This window comes from Alternaria ethzedia (genome assembly GCF_023757985.1).
Source record: "Alternaria ethzedia strain BMP 0044 chromosome Unknown scaffold_1, whole genome shotgun sequence".
Lineage (NCBI taxonomy): Eukaryota > Fungi > Ascomycota > Dothideomycetes > Pleosporales > Pleosporaceae > Alternaria > Alternaria ethzedia.
The window spans coordinates 2,292,967-2,312,154 of NW_026056194.1; the positions used below are offsets into that span (position 1 = coordinate 2,292,967).

The window sequence follows — 19,188 nt, forward strand, 5'->3', positions numbered from 1 at the left end:
GGGAGAAATAAAGTGAGACAGGCGTGAGGGAAGGGCGGCGTACCAGTCAGCGGTAGTTATGCTCTCGAGTGAGTGATGCACTCAAAGCAATGAATTGAAGGTGGTGCAGATGGCTGCGAAGGAAAATGGCGTGGTTGTCCGGAGGCTGCGACGTTGGAAAGGGAAGTCGTGGTGCCGTCCGTCGCTGGGTGGAGGAAAGGGGTCCGCACAGGGATGGGCGCGATTGGAGCAACGCCGAAGCAATGGGCACTAGACCAAAAATCCCCGCGTCACCACTAGCAGCGAGCCGGCGTCGAATACCGCTGGAAATAACACACGACGAGTGGGAGCTGCGCGGGTGAGAGAGGGTGTAGGAGGGATGCAGTTGACACCTTTCACGTTGTTGGAGATTTTGTGCTCTTGTGCACTGCTGCAAGAGGCAGTCGCGAACCGTGCTTCCCAAAGAGGTAGCGTCACGTGTGGGTAATTAGAAGGCACGAGCAACGCGTTGACTAGACATTAAGCGGTCGTTGCTTCCTCACGACTGTCTGCCTCAACCCTGACACCGCTGTCGCACCCCGAGGCTGCCGCTCACGCTGCTGCAGCGTGGCACCACAGGACGCGGGATGTGAGACTCGACACCTATCCAATTACATCGCGTCCATCCCGACCATCGGCATACTCATATCCAGTCCATCGTCTTATCTATGCAAATCAAAGGGTATTTTGCGCATGTCCCAAGCAAACAACTCCAATCCAACACCGCAGCACCTCGCTATGCAAAGCTCGCCAATGCCCTGTTCAATTCGGTCTTGTCGTACTTGACGTACTTGCCCTTCCCCTTGTCGATCTCCCGGTAGCGGTCGTAGAACCGGTTGTACAGGGGCTCGATGATGTTCTGTACTTCCTTGGAAAGCTGGTTCCGCACTTCGGGCTCCATTGCGTACGCCTTGTGTCGTGTGACGAGATCGTCGAAGCTTGTGTTGAAGTTCTTGAATTTCTCCTTGATTGCATCCTTGTCCTTGGAGCTGAGAGATTTTACGATAGCTGCCGAATCTGCACCGCCTGAGGTTGGGCGTTCCTTGCTACGGTTCGTGTACTGCACGTCCAGCAGGTACCCTGACGGCTCACGCCACGCTTCAAGATACATGGCCGTGCCTTGCTTACGCCAGTCTGCCAGCTTCTTGGAGTAGCTGTCCATGAGCGGTGCGAGTTCTGAAGAGCGAATGATGCGTGTGATGATAGCGATATTGTTGGCCATGAAGACACCTTGTAGGTTCTTGCCCTTCAGTAGTGTCTTTGCTTTGCCAATTAGATTCTGCAAAAGTGTGTCGACAGTATCCGCCGCATATGACCCGAACAGCTTCACGCCGTCGGGGCCAACATCCAAAGTCGTGGATGAGTTGTTAGCCGATCCAGAGTTCCAACCGCCCTCTCCCAAAGATGCCAATATCGAAGCGAGAGGTTCGAGGTAGTTGGTCATCTCTTGCAAGCGTCGCATCGTCTGCGTTGTAATGTCCACCGGACCGCCGTCGATGGGAAGCGCAATGAGACCTTGTGTTTTTGACCGTGTATCTTCGAGCATCTTGCTCAGAGACGTTTTCGACGTCTCCCGAACCGGCTTCACACTGTCGTAGATCTGATCCTTCAGGGCGCCAGTCTGCTTCTGCAGCCGCATCGAAAGAGTCCGGACCAACCCGCAAATCTCGTATCCAAGGAAGCAGTCCGTCAGCAGGTTCTTCTGAATATGCCCGTTCAGCTCACGTAGGGTCTTGCTAAAGTCCTGCAGCGGGACCTGGCACGTTGACTCGTAGACATCGGCCCATTCCTCTCTGTCAAAGACGTAGTTCAGGTTGTCGAACTCCGCCACGAACAGGCCCTCTATCGCTTGGACGTATGTGCCGATACCATTAGTACCCTTCTTGTACAGCGCATCTGCCTGTACCTTCCTGGCTGTGCTGATGGTCGCCTGCATGAGACTCCTCAGTGCACTCTCTAGGTATTCGCCCCGGACGTCTGCGTATATTCTTCGTGTGGGGGTCTGCGAAAGATCGATCTGCGATAACTGCGCGAAGGACTTGGAAATGTGCGAGTTGATGCTGCGCAGGCTCTGGAGCTTATCTTGGGGCATGCGAGGGAAGGGGTTTTCTATGCAGTGTCAGTATCTCCCCAGTCGTAGCATATGGGCGACATACGCTTCGCGACATATTCCAATGCCTGGACCTTTTCTCTCGCGCTATCCTGCAGTATACCGCGGAACACATCCTCCAACTGCTTGTTGCCCAACTTCAAGAGCCCGCTAAGCTCTGCAATGGCCTGTTCGTTGGAGCGAAGGTTGGTGCGCTTAAGGTCTGCGAGGCTCATATTGGTGCGGTCGAGCGAAGCAATGTAGCCGTCCAGGTCTCCTCGTCCAGGTCCAGCGCGGATAATCCTCTCTTCCTTTGCACTTTCTTCGCGCGGGGCTCGAAGGCGGTCGATTGCGTCTATTATACGGTCGACGTTGTTGTTTGCAATCTGTAGCTTCTGTGTGTTGCCGTAGATTGGGCCGATTGCTTCCTGGACTGCCTTTCCGCTCGCGTCTAGCCTATTGACGGAGCCTTGGATCTTTTTTGTGAGCGTCTTCATTTTCTCCATGTTGGCGAAGAGCACTTCGACCTCCGCGCTCTCCTCCAGGAGCGCGGCTTTCCGAGGGGCGACCATGGCGACTGCTGGATGGATGCGCAACTGCCTCGAGGGCTACGTGTACGCGCGTACGGCGGAGAGGACGACCTCGATTATATCAAACGGGCGGGTAATAATGAAGCGAACATGAAGTACAGCATATGTTTGTACAAACGAAAGAATAGAGCCAATTGGGAAATCCGATCCCCGGTGTAGGATGATGTGGGAGGGGATGCTTGCGGAGAGCTGTCGCGGAGGCAACGCTAAGATGGCCAGGGTCCAGCGTAGATCATCTCGACACCTTTCACTTTGCGATAAGCCGCGCAGTCGAGTTACTCATCGTGGATTCACGCAACGCATGCTTGTTACACGTAGAACTGCACGGCAGTCAATTCATTTGCGGGCCTTGATACCCCAGAATGACGTTTTTCACAGCGGGTACATGCGCTAATCAGCCTCGCCTGCTACCGGAAACCCGCTGTCTGCGTATCACCTATGTTTCGGCGACGCGTATGCGCCTTGCATTCAAGTACCACTGTGGCGCATGTGGGCACAGACGGATGTTGTACAAGGGTATACAATTGAGTACTAAGTAGACTAGATACGCAGAAGCTATGGTGTTTCTATCCCGTACACGTTAAATGCTCGCCGGGGCATCGATGATGCTTGCAAGAATGAAGAAGAGGTAATGATGGTCGCTTGCCGAGCTGGTGGACCTTTGGGTCGTGAAAGTGTGGAAAGAAAACAGTGTCGCAAAAATAAGAATGAAAGTAGAAAAGGAAATCATGTGTCGCATAGATGTGCAGTGCGCAAGTCAAGACAGAACGCAGTTAACTATCACTGTCCAGGGCGACCGCCACCAAACCACTCGCGGAACTGAGTCCAACCTTCATTCTGCGAGATCGGTACTGAAGGGATCAGCGGGTCGGGAGCAGATGATGCGACTAATGCCTCGTCTTCCGTCTCCTCACGCTTGATCTTCTTCTCAGTATGCTCCTCTTCTCCGCCGACAAATCGACTCTGAACATCTTCAAGGCTGATATCGAAGTCATTAAGCAGCTTCCGCAACTCGCCACGAGCTTGCTTGTGCTCTTCAGTCACATACGAGGAGTTCATGAGAAGCTGTTCAGCAGTGTTTGAGAATCCCTCAATAAGCTCAACAGCGCTGGTGACAAAGGCATCGCAATCGGTCTTCCACGCGTCTCTCTGCTGGGCCTGAAGCTTTTCTTCGATATTCTTGAGAAGTGGACGCAACGCCTCGCCAGGCGGGCCATAGCCGTAGTTCCCATAGGTTGGGTTGCCGATGATCGAGTTCTGTAGCGCTTGTCGTTGCCTGTTGTAGATTCCTGGGCCAGCGCCAACCATGTTTCGATCGGAGGCTAGGTCGTAGGAGGCCTTCATTGCAGTTGCTATTGGACAGTAGATGTCGATCTCCGTGGTGAATCGTAGATGAGTTTCTCCAAGCGAGACGCGAAGACTAGCGAGCAACATGTCATATGCCGCCTGGACGCGTCGTTCTACTAGAGCCAACTCTTCAGTAGCTCTTAGTTTCAGAGCCGGGTGTGCAGATGACTGGGTGATGGCCGATCGAGTTTCCTGCAACAGTTTTTGAAGCACCCTGTACAGGCTCATAGCGAATTCCACGGTGCTGGCGTTCAAGTTGTTATACCAATTGTCCAGAAACCTTTTCATGGTACCAAGGAGCTCATAGTTCATGTTGTAACCCTTATACTTTCCGGAGACTGGTTTGCCGTTCTCCGCGAGCATCTTTGCAAAGCCCGGGTAGTAGATCAAGGGATGGACCCATGAGTTCTGCACCAGCTGCTGTATGCCACTTATGATACTCTGTTCCTCGTTTTGGGACCAAGGCTTTCCTACCAGAGAATGCAGGGGGCTGTCAGCCAGATTCTTCAAGTTGTTCCTAAGTGGTTGGATCTGAGCCTTCAAGTCGCGTCGCATCTTAGCATAACTCTTGTCTTCTATGTGCTTCTCCAAAGGTCGTTCAGCTTGTCTTCGGAATGATGGCAGCGTTTCGTGGACATGGTCGTAGAAATTCCGATAGTTGGTGGCTGCCGACAACGTAGCTAGGAAATGTCTCAACGCATAGATACCGGCCGTGTCGTCGTCAAGGATAGGAGTGTCTTTCTGAATGCGACTTCTCGATGAGATGTAGGCGAGTGCAGATACCGAGAAAACCTTGATTCCCTTAGGCTGCATTTGTCTCTGCACATTTGCTGTCTCATACTTTATGTAAGCAATCGTGGCCTCTCTCAGTAACTCGTCTAGCATGTCGGAGATGACATTATCATCGGCATCCCCTTCTTCGTAGAGTCCGTCGATGGTCTCTAAGCGTGCGTTCAGGCATGGGAACGGATGCTCGTTGATCTGTCGAATCTGTGTGCCCATGTTGTCTTCGTTGATGAGTTCCTGAAAAATATGTCAGTTGGATACTGCAGTAGAGAAAAGGCTTCAGCTGACATCGGACTTGTTCATGACTAATATGGTCTTGTTCGCTCCTTTGAGGTGGATCGATCGATCAATGTATTCATCATGCAGGACACTGGTTTGCAGTCGAGAACATGGCGCAACCACCATCTCAAAGTCAGCCTTCCAGCGGAAGTTGTTGATGACGCCTTCACGCAACTGACTCATATCACCATATCCTATTCTCGTTAGCTTAACGTCGTCCCAAAATACCCATTGACTTACCTGGCAAGTCGAAGAGACGTAAACCATGCCGAAATAGTATGTGACCAGTCGCGATGGTTACAACCTTCACGAACGGCCACAGCTCCTTGATCTTGCTGGTTTTTCTCCCAAGCCTGTTGTCAGGAACGTTCTTGAATTGTGCGGTCCGAGTTTCAAGGTCCACCTCGCTCATCTCTGTGGCAAGTTGGGCGAATCGATCATTGGCGCGTTTGCAACACTCGTTCAAGAAGTTTCCCTCTTTGATGTTCGTGTGATAGAGTTCCCTCTCAAGCTCGACACCTGCCAGCTTATCTTTCTGCACATCAAAGATGATCTCGAAAAACTCCTTGGCAGTAGTGATCGCACGCGACATCGTCTTGGACAACCTTTTACGTGGCGTTTGAGTAGCATTATTGTCGTCAGGATCGTCTTCGTCTTCGCCTCGGAGGGGCTGGCGATTATCCTCAACGCCAGGGTAGACCTCGACCCAGTGATTCATTTGTTCCTTGATAGAATCTCTGATCTCCTGTTTGGTGAAAAACACAACTAGAAGATCGCTCAGAGTGGTGTGGTCGGTAGCTCCGGGCTTATACTCAAGTACCGTTGCATAAGCGGTGCATGCTTTTGACGAACCCGATCGATCCAGAAGGCCTCGATCGAGTAGTGCGTTGATGATGGAGCTCTTACCGATGCCTTGCTCGCCAAGTATTGCCACACTGTAATGCCTGATGTCAGGTAGTTTCCTTGCGATTTTTGCTGCATCAATCAGATCCTGGAAGCGTTGGTCGACGGACGAATACTTCTGCATCGCACTCGTGAGCTTGTCGCACAATTCTTCGACCAAGACCTTGACTTCCGGGTGCTTCAAGGCATACCAACGGTCGTTGCCAAGTTCTTCGTCAATAGTCGCATTGTGCATGGCGGTAAGGTCCCGTTTCTGGGAAGGTGTTTGGCTCCGACCAGGCGGTCTTGTTGATGCTCGAAATGCCATCGTATCTTGGAGGCTATTGTACGATTTGGATCAGGAATAACTTGCCCAATCGAGCCGAAAGAGTATTGGGTGTATCAATAATTCAATAGAAAGTATGGTCGAGATGAGAGAATGGTAGAGGAGAAGAAGAAGGAAGCTTGAGTTGAGAGAGCTTAAGTAGCGTCCCCCGAGGGATGAGATACAGCCCGATCTCAGGATGAGAGGTGAGAGAAGGGACGTGTTCCGACTCATGATGCCCTTTACTTACCATGTTCGATATGCTCTGAGGTACGTACAGGTGAGTGAGGGATTAGAAATTCTCCGCACTCTCGCCGGAGAGTAAGGTTGGTCATGACAAGCGCGTCAGTCAGAATTGGCAGGAAACTGGAGAAAGCTGCAGTCTCAATGACTGTTGCATCAGTCAAAAATAAAGACATCTCTATGCTGGTAGCGAATGGGTGCTGAAGCATGTCTGTCTGTGAGCAACCAAAGCGGCTAACATGATACTAACAGAGCCCGTTGACCGACGGTGTGCAAGGACCGAATACGTGTCGTACGTGAAAGTCGCACATCTTGATGCAGGTCAGGTGGTGTCTTTGAAGTGGATGGTGGAGACATTGGTTGATTGGCGGCAGGTTCAGCGTTCCTGCATGGCTTGGCAGACGTTGGGCGGGCAGTGATTCGGCTGGCGTCATGCCGAAACCAGTTCTGGCGGAATTTTGCGGGCTCAAAGCAGGTTACATGCTCCGTCATGCTTAACGCATTCCCATGGGCGACGGTGGGCTTTGCGCACTTCCCCATGTGCCAGGCTCGCACGGCACCTCCATCCCACTCTCTTTGCCCTTTCTGACTCAATTGCGTGCATGGCCGGCTATAGGAACACGCGCAACCTGGGCCACCGATGGCTGCGGGGGACGCGTCGTGGGTAAGCTAGCACACCACCCATTGTATGCCCCTGCTAATACCACCAGCCTGCACACGAAGCACCCGCTCTCCCAGCGATCCAAGGCTGCTACCCTCGGCCTGCGGTACGGCCCTCCGTGTCTCCTCGCGACTGCTGCGACTGGCTATCTCTCTTCTGCATCGTCGCCGTACCCACTCTTCCGTCCCATCCATCTAGACGCGCCTTCCCTCAAGCGATACTTCTTCGGCGGCAATGACAAACAAACCGAGACCACTTCGGTCGGAGACGCCGAGAGGCAGGTGAATGAGGAAGGCGAGCACAAGTCAGGTGAGCAGGAGGCGCCATCGCAGACGCGTGTTGCCAAGGGCTACAGCGAGGAGGACGAGGAAGCCGGCCAGAGCAAGTCAGCCTGGCAGACCATCACGAGCAAGTTCCCCGCCTCCCCGTCACCTTCCAAGCTCGGCGACACCATCATCGACTACATCGTGCCGAATTGGGTCAAGGTCCTCCCTGGCTTCATCCGCAAACTCCAGGATGAGCTCTCCATGGCACCGGGCTCGCTCGCCGAAGAGATATGGTACGAAGCCAATGATCCCGAGATCAACCCCGAGATAATATGGGATGCCTCTGTGAGGGTCTCGGACGAGCTGTGTGAGGAAGAAAAGGCTTTCCTGAAGCAGAGGGCGCAGTTCACCAAGGCCGCACTTGCTCGATACCTCGACATTCCCGAAGCGCAAATACATCCCGACGACGTGCCCGTTATTGCCATGTGCGGTTCTGGCGGAGGGTTGCGTGCGCTCGTGGCAGGCACATCGTCATACCTCTCCTCGAAAGAACACGGTCTCTTTGACTGCGTCACCTACACGGCTGGTGTCAGTGGTAGCTGCTGGCTACAGACTCTCTACTACTCGGACCTCACCCAGCGCAGCCACGCTCGCATGATCAGACACCTCAAGAACCGCCTCGGTGTGCACATTGCCTTCCCGGCCGATGCGCTTGAACTACTCGTCAGCGCGCCCACCAACAAATATCTCCTGAGCGGACTTGTCGAGAAGGCAAAGGGCATCCCAGATGCCGACTTTGGACTGGTGGACATCTACGGCGCACTGCTCGCCGCCCGCCTGCTCGTACCAAAAGGTGAACTCTCTGTTAGCGAGTACGACTTCAAGGTTTCGAATCAACGACGCTATACCGACAACGGAGCACATCCACTACCCATCTACACTGCGGTACGGCACGAGATACCGCTCGCCGAGCAAGGGAACACAACAGACCGCATTGCAGCCGAAGCAAAGGCAAGAAAAGAGGCTTGGTTCCAATGGTTCGAATTCACGCCGTACGAGATGTGGTGCGAGGAGCTCTCTTCCGGCATACCTACCTGGGCAATGGGCCGTCAGTTCGAAAATGGACGCACAGTCTGGCGGGAGAATGGCCTGGCTCTGCCCGAAGTGCGCGTTCCGTTGCTCATGGGGATCTGGGGATCTGCCTTCTGTGCGACCCTCTCACACTACTACCGAGAGATCCGACCCCTCATGCGCAGTATCACAGGTCTCGGCAGCAGTATAGACGCTATGATCGCTGAGCGCGATGATGATCTCGTCAAAGTCCACCCGATCGATCCTGCCGCTATGCCCAACTACGCGCTCGGTATGCGCGAGCTCCTTCCCCCATCATGTCCAGAAAGTATCTTCGAACAAAAGAACTTCCAGTTTATGGACGCGGGAATGTCCAACAACCTACCCATCTATCCTCTTCTCCGGCCTGGACGCAACGTCGACATTCTCGTCGCTTTCGACGCTTCCGCCGATGTCAAGACCGATAACTGGCTGAAGGTTGCTGATGGCTACGCCCGCCAGCGCGGCATCAAGGGATGGCCCGTCGGCGCAGGCTGGCCCCCAGACGACGAACCCATGGAAGACCTCCAAGAAGATCTCGAACGCGCTCAGGCCAAGACCGAACAACAAGCCCAAACCAAATTCGAAGAAGCCAAGGATAAGAGTGCCGACGAGAACAAGGGCAGCAAGAAGAGCAAAGACCTAGGCTACTGCAACATCTGGGTCGGTACCACCGAGGAACGCGAGTCCGACACCGAGCACCCAATTTCAAAACAAGTAGATGAAGACTGGGAACTCATGCACCCAGCCTCGGGTATCACGGTCATCTACTTCCCCTTCCTCGCCAACCCTAAGGTACCCGGCGTTGACCCAAAGGTCAGCGACTTCATGTCGACCTGGAACTTCGTCTACACACCAGAGCAAATCGACAGTGTCGTGAACCTCGCTCGCGCCAACTACAGTGAAGGTGCCGAACGGACGAAGCGCACCGTCCGCGCCGTATACGAACGTAAGAAAACTCAACGGGAACAGCGGGAGAAGGACGAGCGGGAACGACGGTGGCGGTGGAAGTTGAGCCAGGGCAGAATAGCTGGGCGCCGTGTTGGAGGCGAGAGTGAGCATGGCGATCAGTTTAGCTGATTGACATCTGCATTAACGGATGCCGAATGGAGGTCGTGGCAAGGAGTTCTGGCGGGAAGGTTTTTGGAAACGATAGAGATGACGGACGCATTATACCCACTTGGATCAAGAATGAAAACATTCACGCTTTATCGTATGTTCCTATTGCGGTGAGATGAGATACACGGAAACACGTCTGAATGCTGATGAATGATGGTATTGGGTATCGAGACCTAACAATATGGGTGTTGGGCATATCTAACGATGCGATACGATACCTCTTCCCATCCAAAACCCCAGTCTAAACCACCATGTCAGGTTCTAACACAGCGGCACATAATGTCTCTGTCGCCTTATCCCCTTATCCCCCTCCACCTATATCTGCACCGCCCTTCCCTTTCCCTTCTCACGGCCATCCGCCGTCTTACCCACCATCGACACACCTCCCTGCTCTTGCGCCGTCGCCGCCGCCGTCTCCGTCGGATTCGTAAACGGACACGGCGGCAGTACCGCACCTCCATCTACCGGCTTCTCCTCATCTATCAACGTGGTATCTGTTAACAGCGGCGTATCTAGCTTCGTCTCAACTTCCTTCTGTACTTCCTCGTTCCGAGGCTGTGCCGGTGCTTGGGGTTGGAGTTGGACTTGTGCTTGAAGTTGTGTTTGCACCGGTGTTTGTACTTGGGCTTGGACTTGTGCTTGTGCGTGCGCCTCTGCCTGTGCCTTGAGCATATCCGTCACTTCTTTCGAGTGACCCAAACTGACCATACCACCTCTACCAACCACTCTATTGATCGGCGAGATACTAGCCGCTTTGAGAGACTTGTCCTTTGTCTTATATGGGCCGCGTTTCTTGGGTATGTGGGGTGCTAGTATGGGTTGTGCTTGTGGATGCTGTGCCGGTAGATTCTGTGCCGAAATTTGTTGCGCCGGTACGTGTTGCGCCGGTACGTGTTGCGCCGGTACGTGTCGCGCCGGTCCAGATTGCTGCGAGGTTTGTTGTTGTTGTTGTTGTTCTTGCACAGGCATACGTACACCAGCTAAGTGATCCGTATTCGGCCAAACGGGCGGATCTGGCAGTGTGTACGCGGACAATTCTTGTAGCAGTGGGGACGGTGTGCTATAGCGCTCCCCCATGTCTGAGAGACTGCCTGAGAAACTGCTTTTCGCTGAACCCGCTTTGGTAAAGGGACTCGGTGGAGGGGTCAGAAGTTGTCCGAAGCAATCTAGTAGATAGAATGGGTCTCTGGGGTCTGTAGACATGTATGGATTGTGTGCGGCTGGGTTTGCTTGCCGGGCGAGGCATGGATTTGAGTTTGGGTTGGCTTTCAATTTGTGAAAGTATTCGAGGAGTGGGGCGGCGTCCATGGGACCGGGGGCTAAGGTAGGTTAGGAAGTGTGGCTTTTGATTGTGTGGTCTTCTTGCTCACGTTGATCGAGCGCTGCATATTCAGCGTTGCCTTGTGCGCGGAGGGTGTCGACTTCTGTCTGGTGTTGCAGGACTTCTTGTCGGCGCGCGGGACACTTTTGATAGGGTCAGCTCAGTTATTTCGTGCGCTCGACAAGGCTGGGGGCACGGGTTACTTACTTTATATACTCCTCTCTCGTCGAGTTCCAACAATGTATGGCCTTCCTTGTCACACTTTTGGCATCGCTCTTGCCGCCGCTTTTTAGATGCTTCTTGCCTTTCTGCGGCTTGTCGAACCTCCCGTCCTTCAGCACGTTTTAACAGCTTGCGGGTCTGTCTCCACGAAAGGTGGTTTGGTTGTTTACTTTTACGCTTTTGAGAACGGAAAACCGGGTTAACTTCATCCATTGATTCTGCTACTTCATTATCTGAAGGCTGATGAAACGCCTACCGATCGTTACTACGTTGTACAGTGGGAAGGTGAAACATGTGAGGATGGTGAAATACTTCAGGTCCCGGCAGTGCCTGCCACTCGCCCAACAAACTAACAGGAAGCCTCTGCTGTCTCAAGAACCTGATCGCCCTCACTACTTCGGTGGGGGGAGGCTCATCCGGATCGATGATGGCATTGGAGTATCGTTTTCTGTAGTCTTTGAAGTATTGTGGGATCTCAGCCTCGGTCTCCCATACTGCGGCGTTCTCTGCCATAATCGTATCCAGCTTCGCCTTGGAGAGGCCCAGGATGCAGCATACGGGGTAGAAGCGACTGATATAGGTGCCGGGAATGAAGTCGTCCTTTATCTGCTCGATGATGGTCTGGCGTAGTGATGTCCATAGAGATTCGAATGTGACCTCCATTGTATGTTAGCCTCATGAATAATTGCAGAGCCTACATCAAGATGGAAACATGCAAAGTAGGCGGTCTAAGGCCAACGTCGGCTCCAGGGTGTTCAGTTTTCACGTACCTTGGAATCGACCATCTTAGGGTCCCAGCGACGCCTCAAGGCCACATACCAGGGATCTTTACCCGCCTCGTATTCAATCTTGAAGTGGTCTTTGATGTGTTCCATGCGCGTCTTGTCGCCGGTCTCGATAGCCGCCATCAGCTCTCTCATACCATGACCCGAGAATTTCGGGTCAAACGGCGGTGGTGGAGTGTTGGCTGGTAGCGAAGGGAACGCCGCTGGCTTCTGAGGGACATGTGTGGGCTCAGGTTCGGGTTCAGAAGCTGCTGCGCGCTGAGAGGTCCTGCTAGGGCGCATGGCGAAGTCGCGTACTACTGGCGCTGCTTGGGGCTGCTGTTCGTCGCCAGAGCGTTTCTTTACGTACTTGATGTTTGCCATTTTGCGACTCTCTTGGGAGTTTGGTGGATTGCTTGCGCTTGTTGGCGCGGGGTGGGGTGCGTTGGACATGAAGAGCGGCGAAAATGGGTGTGGTGTGAGATAAACGTCGTCGTTAGTGAAAGACGAAGATCTAAGTGAGTCTGGGTTCGGGGCCGGCGTATTTGTGCGCGAAGGTCCTTGGGAGTGGGTTTCCTCATCTTGGTCGCTCAGGTCTGTACCTTGGTCGCTAGAAGCTGGTTCTGGGGCAGTGGACTCTTCGTCAGCGGTGGACCTGTAGCGTGCAGGCTTTTTCAATTTGGCTAGATCTCGGAGGCTATAAGGCATATCGTGAACTTTAGAATGATGTGAGCGATGATTGGGTATCGATGCGTTCTAGCCCGTTGTGAACGAAGAAGATGAGGGATATTGGTAAGTGGTGACCGTAGAGTTCACCGCATCCACCATGTTTGGGCCTTTATGACACCGCATCGTGACTGCTACGCGTCTAGCGTGCAATAGCAGCCCTGTCAATACAAAGTGAAAGTCAGCGGCCATCATGGGGGCGGTACTGCCAGGGTCAAACAATATTGCAAGAGCCACAGCCACGTGCGAACACAGTGACTCTTAAAGATAAGGCAGCCACTAGGCGCTGTAATGATTCGCTAACATCTCGACCTGCGAGTGGAGAAGAGCAGTAATAGTCAATGATTTCTTTGGGAAATGATATCGGAGCGAGATGCTTCACCATGGAAGACATTCGTCTCTGCTGGTGCGTCCATGGTTGTCGCAGATGAACCTGTTTGCCCGATGATTAACACTGGTTCAACTGGCGAGCCAAGGGAAGGTGCCATACCTACCTAGGTAGCTACCTGTTCGGGGTGTCACGATGCAGACGCATAATTGACGACCTTGGAAGTGACTGTACACAGTCTGAAGTAGGAGGACAGGCATGAGTTGCAGAGCGCAAAGTGGTGTGAAGGCGCAAGGGCCGTGTATGATGAAAATTTGGACCCGTTGGTGTCGCTACCAGATACTACGGGCAGCCTGAATGGAAGGAGCAACCAACCCACGTATCCACTCATCTCATCAGAGCTCCAGAATTAACTCACACGTAACCAACCTTTCAGATGCAGACGCATCGCCATATAACGCCTTGAGATATGCAGGGTATAATGCTACTGGAACGCCTAACAAACAAATCAATAGAATCGCCGAAGCCAGGAGCCTACACCTAGCGATCCTGGAAGGGAGTGACATCACGCCCTGCAAATCGTAGCGCGTCTGACTCGTCCATACCACTGTCCATGTCCGTGTCTTCATCGTGGTCCTGCATGTCTTGGACGCTACGCTTGTGCTTGAGTGACGGGACAGGAAGCGAGAACGATCCGGCGAAACCGTGGCCGAGACCATTTTGCTGGGTCGCTTGAGCGTTCGAAGTGGCGATAGAGCGTCGTGCACCGATGATGTCCCAGTAAGCGCGCAGGATGTTCTTCAAGACGTCGTCGAAGTTGACGCAGAAGCGCTGCGCTTGGCAGACCTGCATAGCCTTGATGTAGTCAATGTCGTGGAGCGTCTGCATCAGGTAGGCTGCAACGACTGCAGCCGACTTCTCATTCCCCGATTCACAAAAGACCAGGACTTTGCCGAGAGTGGCTTGTCCTGTCGTCTCCAAGCTATGTTGTCGTACTCGTGCGACATGTGAATTGATGAGCCTCGCTGCTTCCGGGAACTGTGGTGTGAGGCTGTAGAAGCTGGGCGCCTCGATGCTGCCCACCTCCATGCAGACCTGGGAAGCCGCATTCGTCGCGCCCATCATGCTCTTAGCCTGCGCACGGATAGCCAGCACCATGGTGATGCCCTCGCGCTCTAGGAAGTCCTTGTCCCTGGCTGCCACCATGGGCCCGAGATAGACCCAGGGCAAGATCATTTGCGCCTCTCTCCGCCGCTCATAGGCCCATTCCAGCAGTGTGTTCTTCTGTATGATGTCCTCGAGGTCCAGCTCATTCAAGAAGCTCATGTCAGCATCCCCTCCAGATGCGCCACCGAGGGAGAGGCCGGGCATATCGGTGGTGAGGGTAGGCGGGGGAACCACGATACGCGGGGCTGTCGGGAGTCGGTACGAGTACTCGTGTTGGCTGCGCAAGAGTCCATTTGGAGTGTCGGACAGGGTTCTTTCTTCGCGAACTGTCGCCATGGTCATCGTGTAGGACGGGTCGAGATTCGTTGGTGGGGTTGCGTTGTGGTTTTCGATAATGGGGATGCGGATGTGTCGGTGGATGGAGGGCGACGAGAAGGTTCTGACGATTGCGCGTCACGAGAATTGCTTCTGACACAGTTGGGCGTGAAAGGTGCCAGGGTACTGTGAGCTTATATCGCGCGTTGAGGCAGGCGCAGGCAGCAACGCGCTTAGCAGAAAAGGAACTCGGACGAAACCAGATACGCGATGTCTTATACGTGTCTGAGCGAATTCGGAATGGGAGAGGTAGGTGATTTGGGACTATGAGAAACACATTTCATTGCGAGCTGCGTCTGGCCGACTGTGTTTCGCTCGTGGTGAGAGCGCGCCACCGCGCCTTCTCGTGCAACCGCGGCAGTGCTAGCCAAAAGGAGGGATATCCTCGACGTCGCTGACGTAATCTTCCCCGCTACCCACGGTTTCCCCCAGCACCGAAACCCAATACATGAGCGAGCCTGATCTTGAGCTAAATTTCCCCTGAAACATTCAGTCGTCCTTCTGACGGATGACTTGAGTCAGATACTTATGAACGCATTCGACAGTCTAAACGAATACCTGATAATATTACTGTAGTCAACAGATCTGAACAACATAGGGTACAGTATCATACAACAGCTCTTACTATATACATCTCCCACTGGAGCTCCATATTCCAACACTCTACACGATAGCAGCATACTCTAACGAGTGAAAGCTTAAGACTCTAAAAAAAATAAATTCCAACACTCTAGTTCCTCTGCGGCCACGCATCAACCAACCCCTCATAAACCGTCACATCACCAAACCTCACCTCCCCACCCTCCACAAAGAAACTAACATCCGTACTATCCCCATACCAACTCCTCACCCAAGTACTAACTGCAAACCTATCATTCGCATGCACCTCAACAACACCACCGTCAACCACAATCGTCAAATCCAGCGTCTCAACCATGGTCTCGTTTCCATGTCCGCCCGCAACATCAAACAAACGGAACTTGCCCGATTCATTGTCCGTGGGGATACCGTTTGTAGTCTGTGCCGCGGCAGAAGAGTTCGAACGGTCGATGATCATGCTTTCGTTGCTGAATTGGTAGTAGATGTTTGTGGATTCTTGGGCTCCGGAGAGGATGGTGAAGCCCGCACGTACGTCGTCAGAGCGAGAGGGGAAGGTGATTGAGGCAGTCATCATCCAGTGCTTTGACTTTGGGCTTTCGGTGAATTTCGTTGCGTTTGCCATGGGTCCGCCGGATTGGGTTATGACATTCGTGGCATTGTCTTTGAATGCGGCGTACGGTTCCCGGGCGATCTTCTGGTGGAGGGTCGCGAGCGTGACGGTGCCGTTGTCGTTTTCGCAATCTACTCTCCATGCACCTTGCTCGCGGGAGAGCTCGTTGTCGATGACGTTTAGGTGGCCGACGCTGAGTTCACGGGGGAGGAGTAGAGATCCTGTCCAGTTTTGCTGGGGAGTTGGGAACTCATCGGTTAAGGTGCCGTAGAAGTCGCCTGTTAGCCAGAGGTATGTGATGAAGCGATCCGGAGAGCCGCTAGCTTTGCTAGCTTGTGAGTCTGCAGGAAGGACTTTACCAGCAGCAGCGTACGCAGATCGTCCGGCATCGAGTCGCCCAGCCATCGTAGGTTCAAACGTCAGTTTACCGTCTACGAGCTCCTGCTTTCCGGCAACCCAGAGCATCTCCCTGTTATCCGAGACTTGAGGTACAATAGGTTCGTAACTCCATTCCGCACCGATTGTAACAAAGATCTCGCCTTCCGGGTTAGCACCCTGCTCGTCCAAAGCAAAGTAGTTGGCGACTTCAAAGTTGTAGCCCCAGCGTCCAGCCCAACCCTCATCCGTCCAGGTCGAATTCGCCGCTTCATGCCACCACTCGCCCAAGTACTCCCAGGTTTGGAACAAATCTCTGTCTTCGTCGTCGTATTGAGCGTACAAAAAGAGGCTCGGTCCTTTTCCGTGCACGCCACCCGAGATAACGGTATACCACGTTCCATCGCGCTTGCCCAATAAGCCATCAACCTGCGAGTTCTGGAACACAAATGGATCGCGGAAACCGGTGACGTTGACAGCAAACGGTGGGTCAGGGATGACAGGACCGAACTCTGATTTTGTGAAGTTACGTCCACCATCCGTAGCAAAAGCAAGTGACTGTGTCTCGCTTCCTTTGGTATACCGGATCGTCCATTGGATTGGTAAGAAGCTGACGCTGGTGTACAGTAAAGTTGGTGTGCCGTTGACTCCCCTCTCAATCACGCTGCCGTCGAAGACAGCAACGGGGTCGTTGATGCCGCCAGCGCGGATGAACGGCTCGGAGTTGGGGCTCAGGTCGTTGTATGTGACCAAATCGTCTGTAGTCGCGCCTGATGCACCCAGATGCAGGTATCCCACGTGGAAGAGGCCGGTTTCAGGGTCCGTGTAGTGCATACACGGGTCTCCGATCTGTCCAAACGCTGGGAGAACGTGGGCCTTCGGTCGCCATGTGTCGAATAGCGACGCATTAGCTAGAGTGGAGAGATTCGGCGGAGCAGCATTGTAATCAATGGATTCTTGACGAGGAATGATATGGCTTGCTGTTAGTGCTGCAAGAGACACCAAGACAGGAGATGAGCGCCTCATGATTGTAGGAAACTGAGAGATGACTGAGGTACTTCCGCACGATGCCAACCTGCGATGCCATTTTTATTTCTACAGTCAGATCCATTCTTGCTCCGTCCCCCGATTACCCGCAAATGACGACGATAGTAAGAAAGCGCGCAAAAGCTCCCCCGCAAAAGCACCGGGAGATTACTCGGCTCAACTTGTCATCTCGCTGATTGGTTGGAAAGGTTCGGAGTCTCGCTAGCGAGTAATGTAGGAACCTGTCGGACCGAGAATCGGCTTGGTAGCACCGCGACGCGTCGTGACGCATCGGCTACCATCTTGACGACGGACGCGTCGGAACAGGTTGTGCGAGATACGAGTGTCGGTTGATGCTTGGGCAGATTCGCCCTTACGAGGCAGCATGTTCCTGCTTCTGCTTCGGAAACATGAAGAGAATATCTCCACCTTCAACTCCGGCATTCTTGAGCGGGTTGCCCTCTCCTTCTGTGCAGTTTCCGATTATCTCATCATATCCACAGCGTAGGTAGAAGCGCTCGTTCCCTTTGCTAGCCACGACACTTGCATGGAGGTCTTCTTCTCTTGCGCGGTCCAGCCCCCAGCTGACCAGTTCTCGCCCGAGCGATTTGCCAGCATAGTCTGGATGAACACCGAGGATGTCGAGATACCAGTTGTTTCTGCGGTCGCCATCCCAGTGGTGCTTGAAGTAGGGCATAGTTTCCTCCAAGATGTTGCGATTGGTGGGATCAAGAGCGCGATTTGTTGTTGAGGGGAGAGGCTGGAACGCATCCGGTCCTGTATGTATGTTAGCATAGGTACCAGTTAATTCAGGACAACTGGAAATACTTACCGACATCAACCCACTCGCTCTCCACCTTGCGCTTTCCCTCGTCATCACCCTGTCTATTCCAGATAGCTGCGCCAGCAATTTTTTCTTTCCCATCTACCGTCGTTGTTGCAACAAAAAGTATTTCGCTGGGTGTCTTCCAGTGCTCCCGCAGGTACTCGGACCAGAATATCTTGACATCGTCTGGGTACTGATTACGGTGAGGATGCAGGGTCTGGCCAAAAAGCGATTCATCAAAGAATGCTTTGGCCAGGAGAGATGCCATGGCAGGCTCATCGGCCGGTGTTGCCGGGCGGATGGTCATTGGGTGAGGGGTACTCAGGTATGGTGGGGGAGGCGCGAGTAGCAGAAGGAAGGCACCTTCTCAGATATATAAATCCACGAAGCACTGCGCCACGAACTTGCGAATAGTGCGGGTTGCCTTGAAACGTATGAGGAAGAAGAGTGTCTTGTTAGAGAGGTCGCGAAGTGCTCAGCTACGCAGGTCCCAGGATATAGTTTGTTAGTAGAACCCGAAGCAACGGTCTTCAAAGTCATTGGTAGAACAGAGGATTGCATTCGATCTAGCCTAAGGTAAAATAAGTCGTACGCTTGATGCGCTGTAAGAAAACTTCTATTCCTTATATGGTGTGCATGCAAAAAAGAAGTCATTCAAGACTGGGTCCTTCCAAAACACAAAAAAAGAAGTGATGGGTCTTACCGCGACTCGAACGCGGGGCCTCTCGCAAGCTGTGCTTGGGTTTACCCCTAGGAATTGTTAGAATTGAAGGGAGCGAATTATATTCAGTGCGACTTACTAAGCGAGAATCATACCACTAGACCTGGTGATTGTTAGATGGTGTTGATGCTGAATGGTGTGGTGATGTGGGCTCACCATAAGACCGTAACACGTGATTTGATGGCGAATTGAGGAATTAGATACAATATATCCTCATTTAAAAACAGCTGAAGCAGGACTAAAGCGCTGGTGAGGTTAGAGCGCTCACGATGCTCCACCATTAGCGAACCCTCGAGAACATGAGTCCCACTCCGAACTCCGAAAGTGGAGAACAAGCCTGGGCTAATAAGGCTAGAATTGCGCCCTTCAAGAGCAACATCTTGAAGGCAGGTTCGTATTTCAAGTAAGCGGA

At 53.1% G+C, this 19,188-nt stretch overlaps 7 protein-coding genes and 1 non-coding gene across 8 annotated transcripts; 1 reads left to right on the forward strand and 7 right to left on the reverse strand.

The window, feature by feature from the left end:
- Nucleotides 1-754: 754 nt before the first annotated feature.
- J4E87_000732 (uncharacterized protein) lies at nucleotides 755-2,679 on the reverse strand (the record flags this gene model as incomplete). Its single annotated transcript, XM_049372385.1, has 2 exons — nucleotides 755-2,127; nucleotides 2,175-2,679. The coding sequence occupies 2 exons, from the start codon at nucleotides 2,677-2,679 to the stop codon at nucleotides 755-757; spliced, it is 1,878 nt and encodes a 625-aa protein (XP_049238519.1).
- A 798-nt stretch (nucleotides 2,680-3,477) lies between these two features.
- J4E87_000733 (uncharacterized protein) lies at nucleotides 3,478-6,247 on the reverse strand (the record flags this gene model as incomplete). Its single annotated transcript, XM_049372386.1, has 3 exons — nucleotides 3,478-5,067; nucleotides 5,119-5,303; nucleotides 5,350-6,247. 3 exons carry the CDS (start codon nucleotides 6,245-6,247, stop codon nucleotides 3,478-3,480), a joined length of 2,673 nt encoding a protein of 890 aa, XP_049238520.1.
- A 952-nt stretch (nucleotides 6,248-7,199) lies between these two features.
- J4E87_000734 (uncharacterized protein) lies at nucleotides 7,200-9,676 on the forward strand (the record flags this gene model as incomplete). The annotated part of the gene is made up of 2 exons (XM_049372387.1): nucleotides 7,200-7,219; nucleotides 7,270-9,676. The coding sequence occupies 2 exons, from the start codon at nucleotides 7,200-7,202 to the stop codon at nucleotides 9,674-9,676; spliced, it is 2,427 nt and encodes an 808-aa protein (XP_049238521.1).
- A 354-nt stretch (nucleotides 9,677-10,030) lies between these two features.
- Nucleotides 10,031-12,406, reverse strand: J4E87_000735 (uncharacterized protein; the record flags this gene model as incomplete). Its single annotated transcript, XM_049372388.1, has 5 exons — nucleotides 10,031-11,034; nucleotides 11,086-11,179; nucleotides 11,244-11,510; nucleotides 11,571-11,879; nucleotides 12,029-12,406. 5 exons carry the CDS (start codon nucleotides 12,404-12,406, stop codon nucleotides 10,031-10,033), a joined length of 2,052 nt encoding a protein of 683 aa, XP_049238522.1.
- Nucleotides 12,407-13,616: 1,210 nt separating this feature from the next.
- Nucleotides 13,617-14,579, reverse strand: J4E87_000736 (uncharacterized protein; the record flags this gene model as incomplete). The annotated part of the gene is made up of 1 exon (XM_049372389.1): nucleotides 13,617-14,579. One exon carries the CDS (start codon nucleotides 14,577-14,579, stop codon nucleotides 13,617-13,619), a length of 963 nt encoding a protein of 320 aa, XP_049238523.1.
- Nucleotides 14,580-15,348: 769 nt separating this feature from the next.
- J4E87_000737 (uncharacterized protein) lies at nucleotides 15,349-17,229 on the reverse strand (the record flags this gene model as incomplete). The annotated part of the gene is made up of 1 exon (XM_049372390.1): nucleotides 15,349-17,229. One exon carries the CDS (start codon nucleotides 17,227-17,229, stop codon nucleotides 15,349-15,351), a length of 1,881 nt encoding a protein of 626 aa, XP_049238524.1.
- Nucleotides 17,230-17,602: 373 nt separating this feature from the next.
- On the reverse strand, nucleotides 17,603-18,362 carry J4E87_000738 (uncharacterized protein; the record flags this gene model as incomplete). The annotated part of the gene is made up of 2 exons (XM_049372391.1): nucleotides 17,603-18,006; nucleotides 18,062-18,362. 2 exons carry the CDS (start codon nucleotides 18,360-18,362, stop codon nucleotides 17,603-17,605), a joined length of 705 nt encoding a protein of 234 aa, XP_049238525.1.
- A 393-nt stretch (nucleotides 18,363-18,755) lies between these two features.
- J4E87_000739 lies at nucleotides 18,756-18,881 on the reverse strand. Its single transcript has one exon. It is a non-coding gene; the product is annotated as a tRNA-Thr (tRNA).
- Between the last annotated feature and the right edge of the window lie 307 nt (nucleotides 18,882-19,188).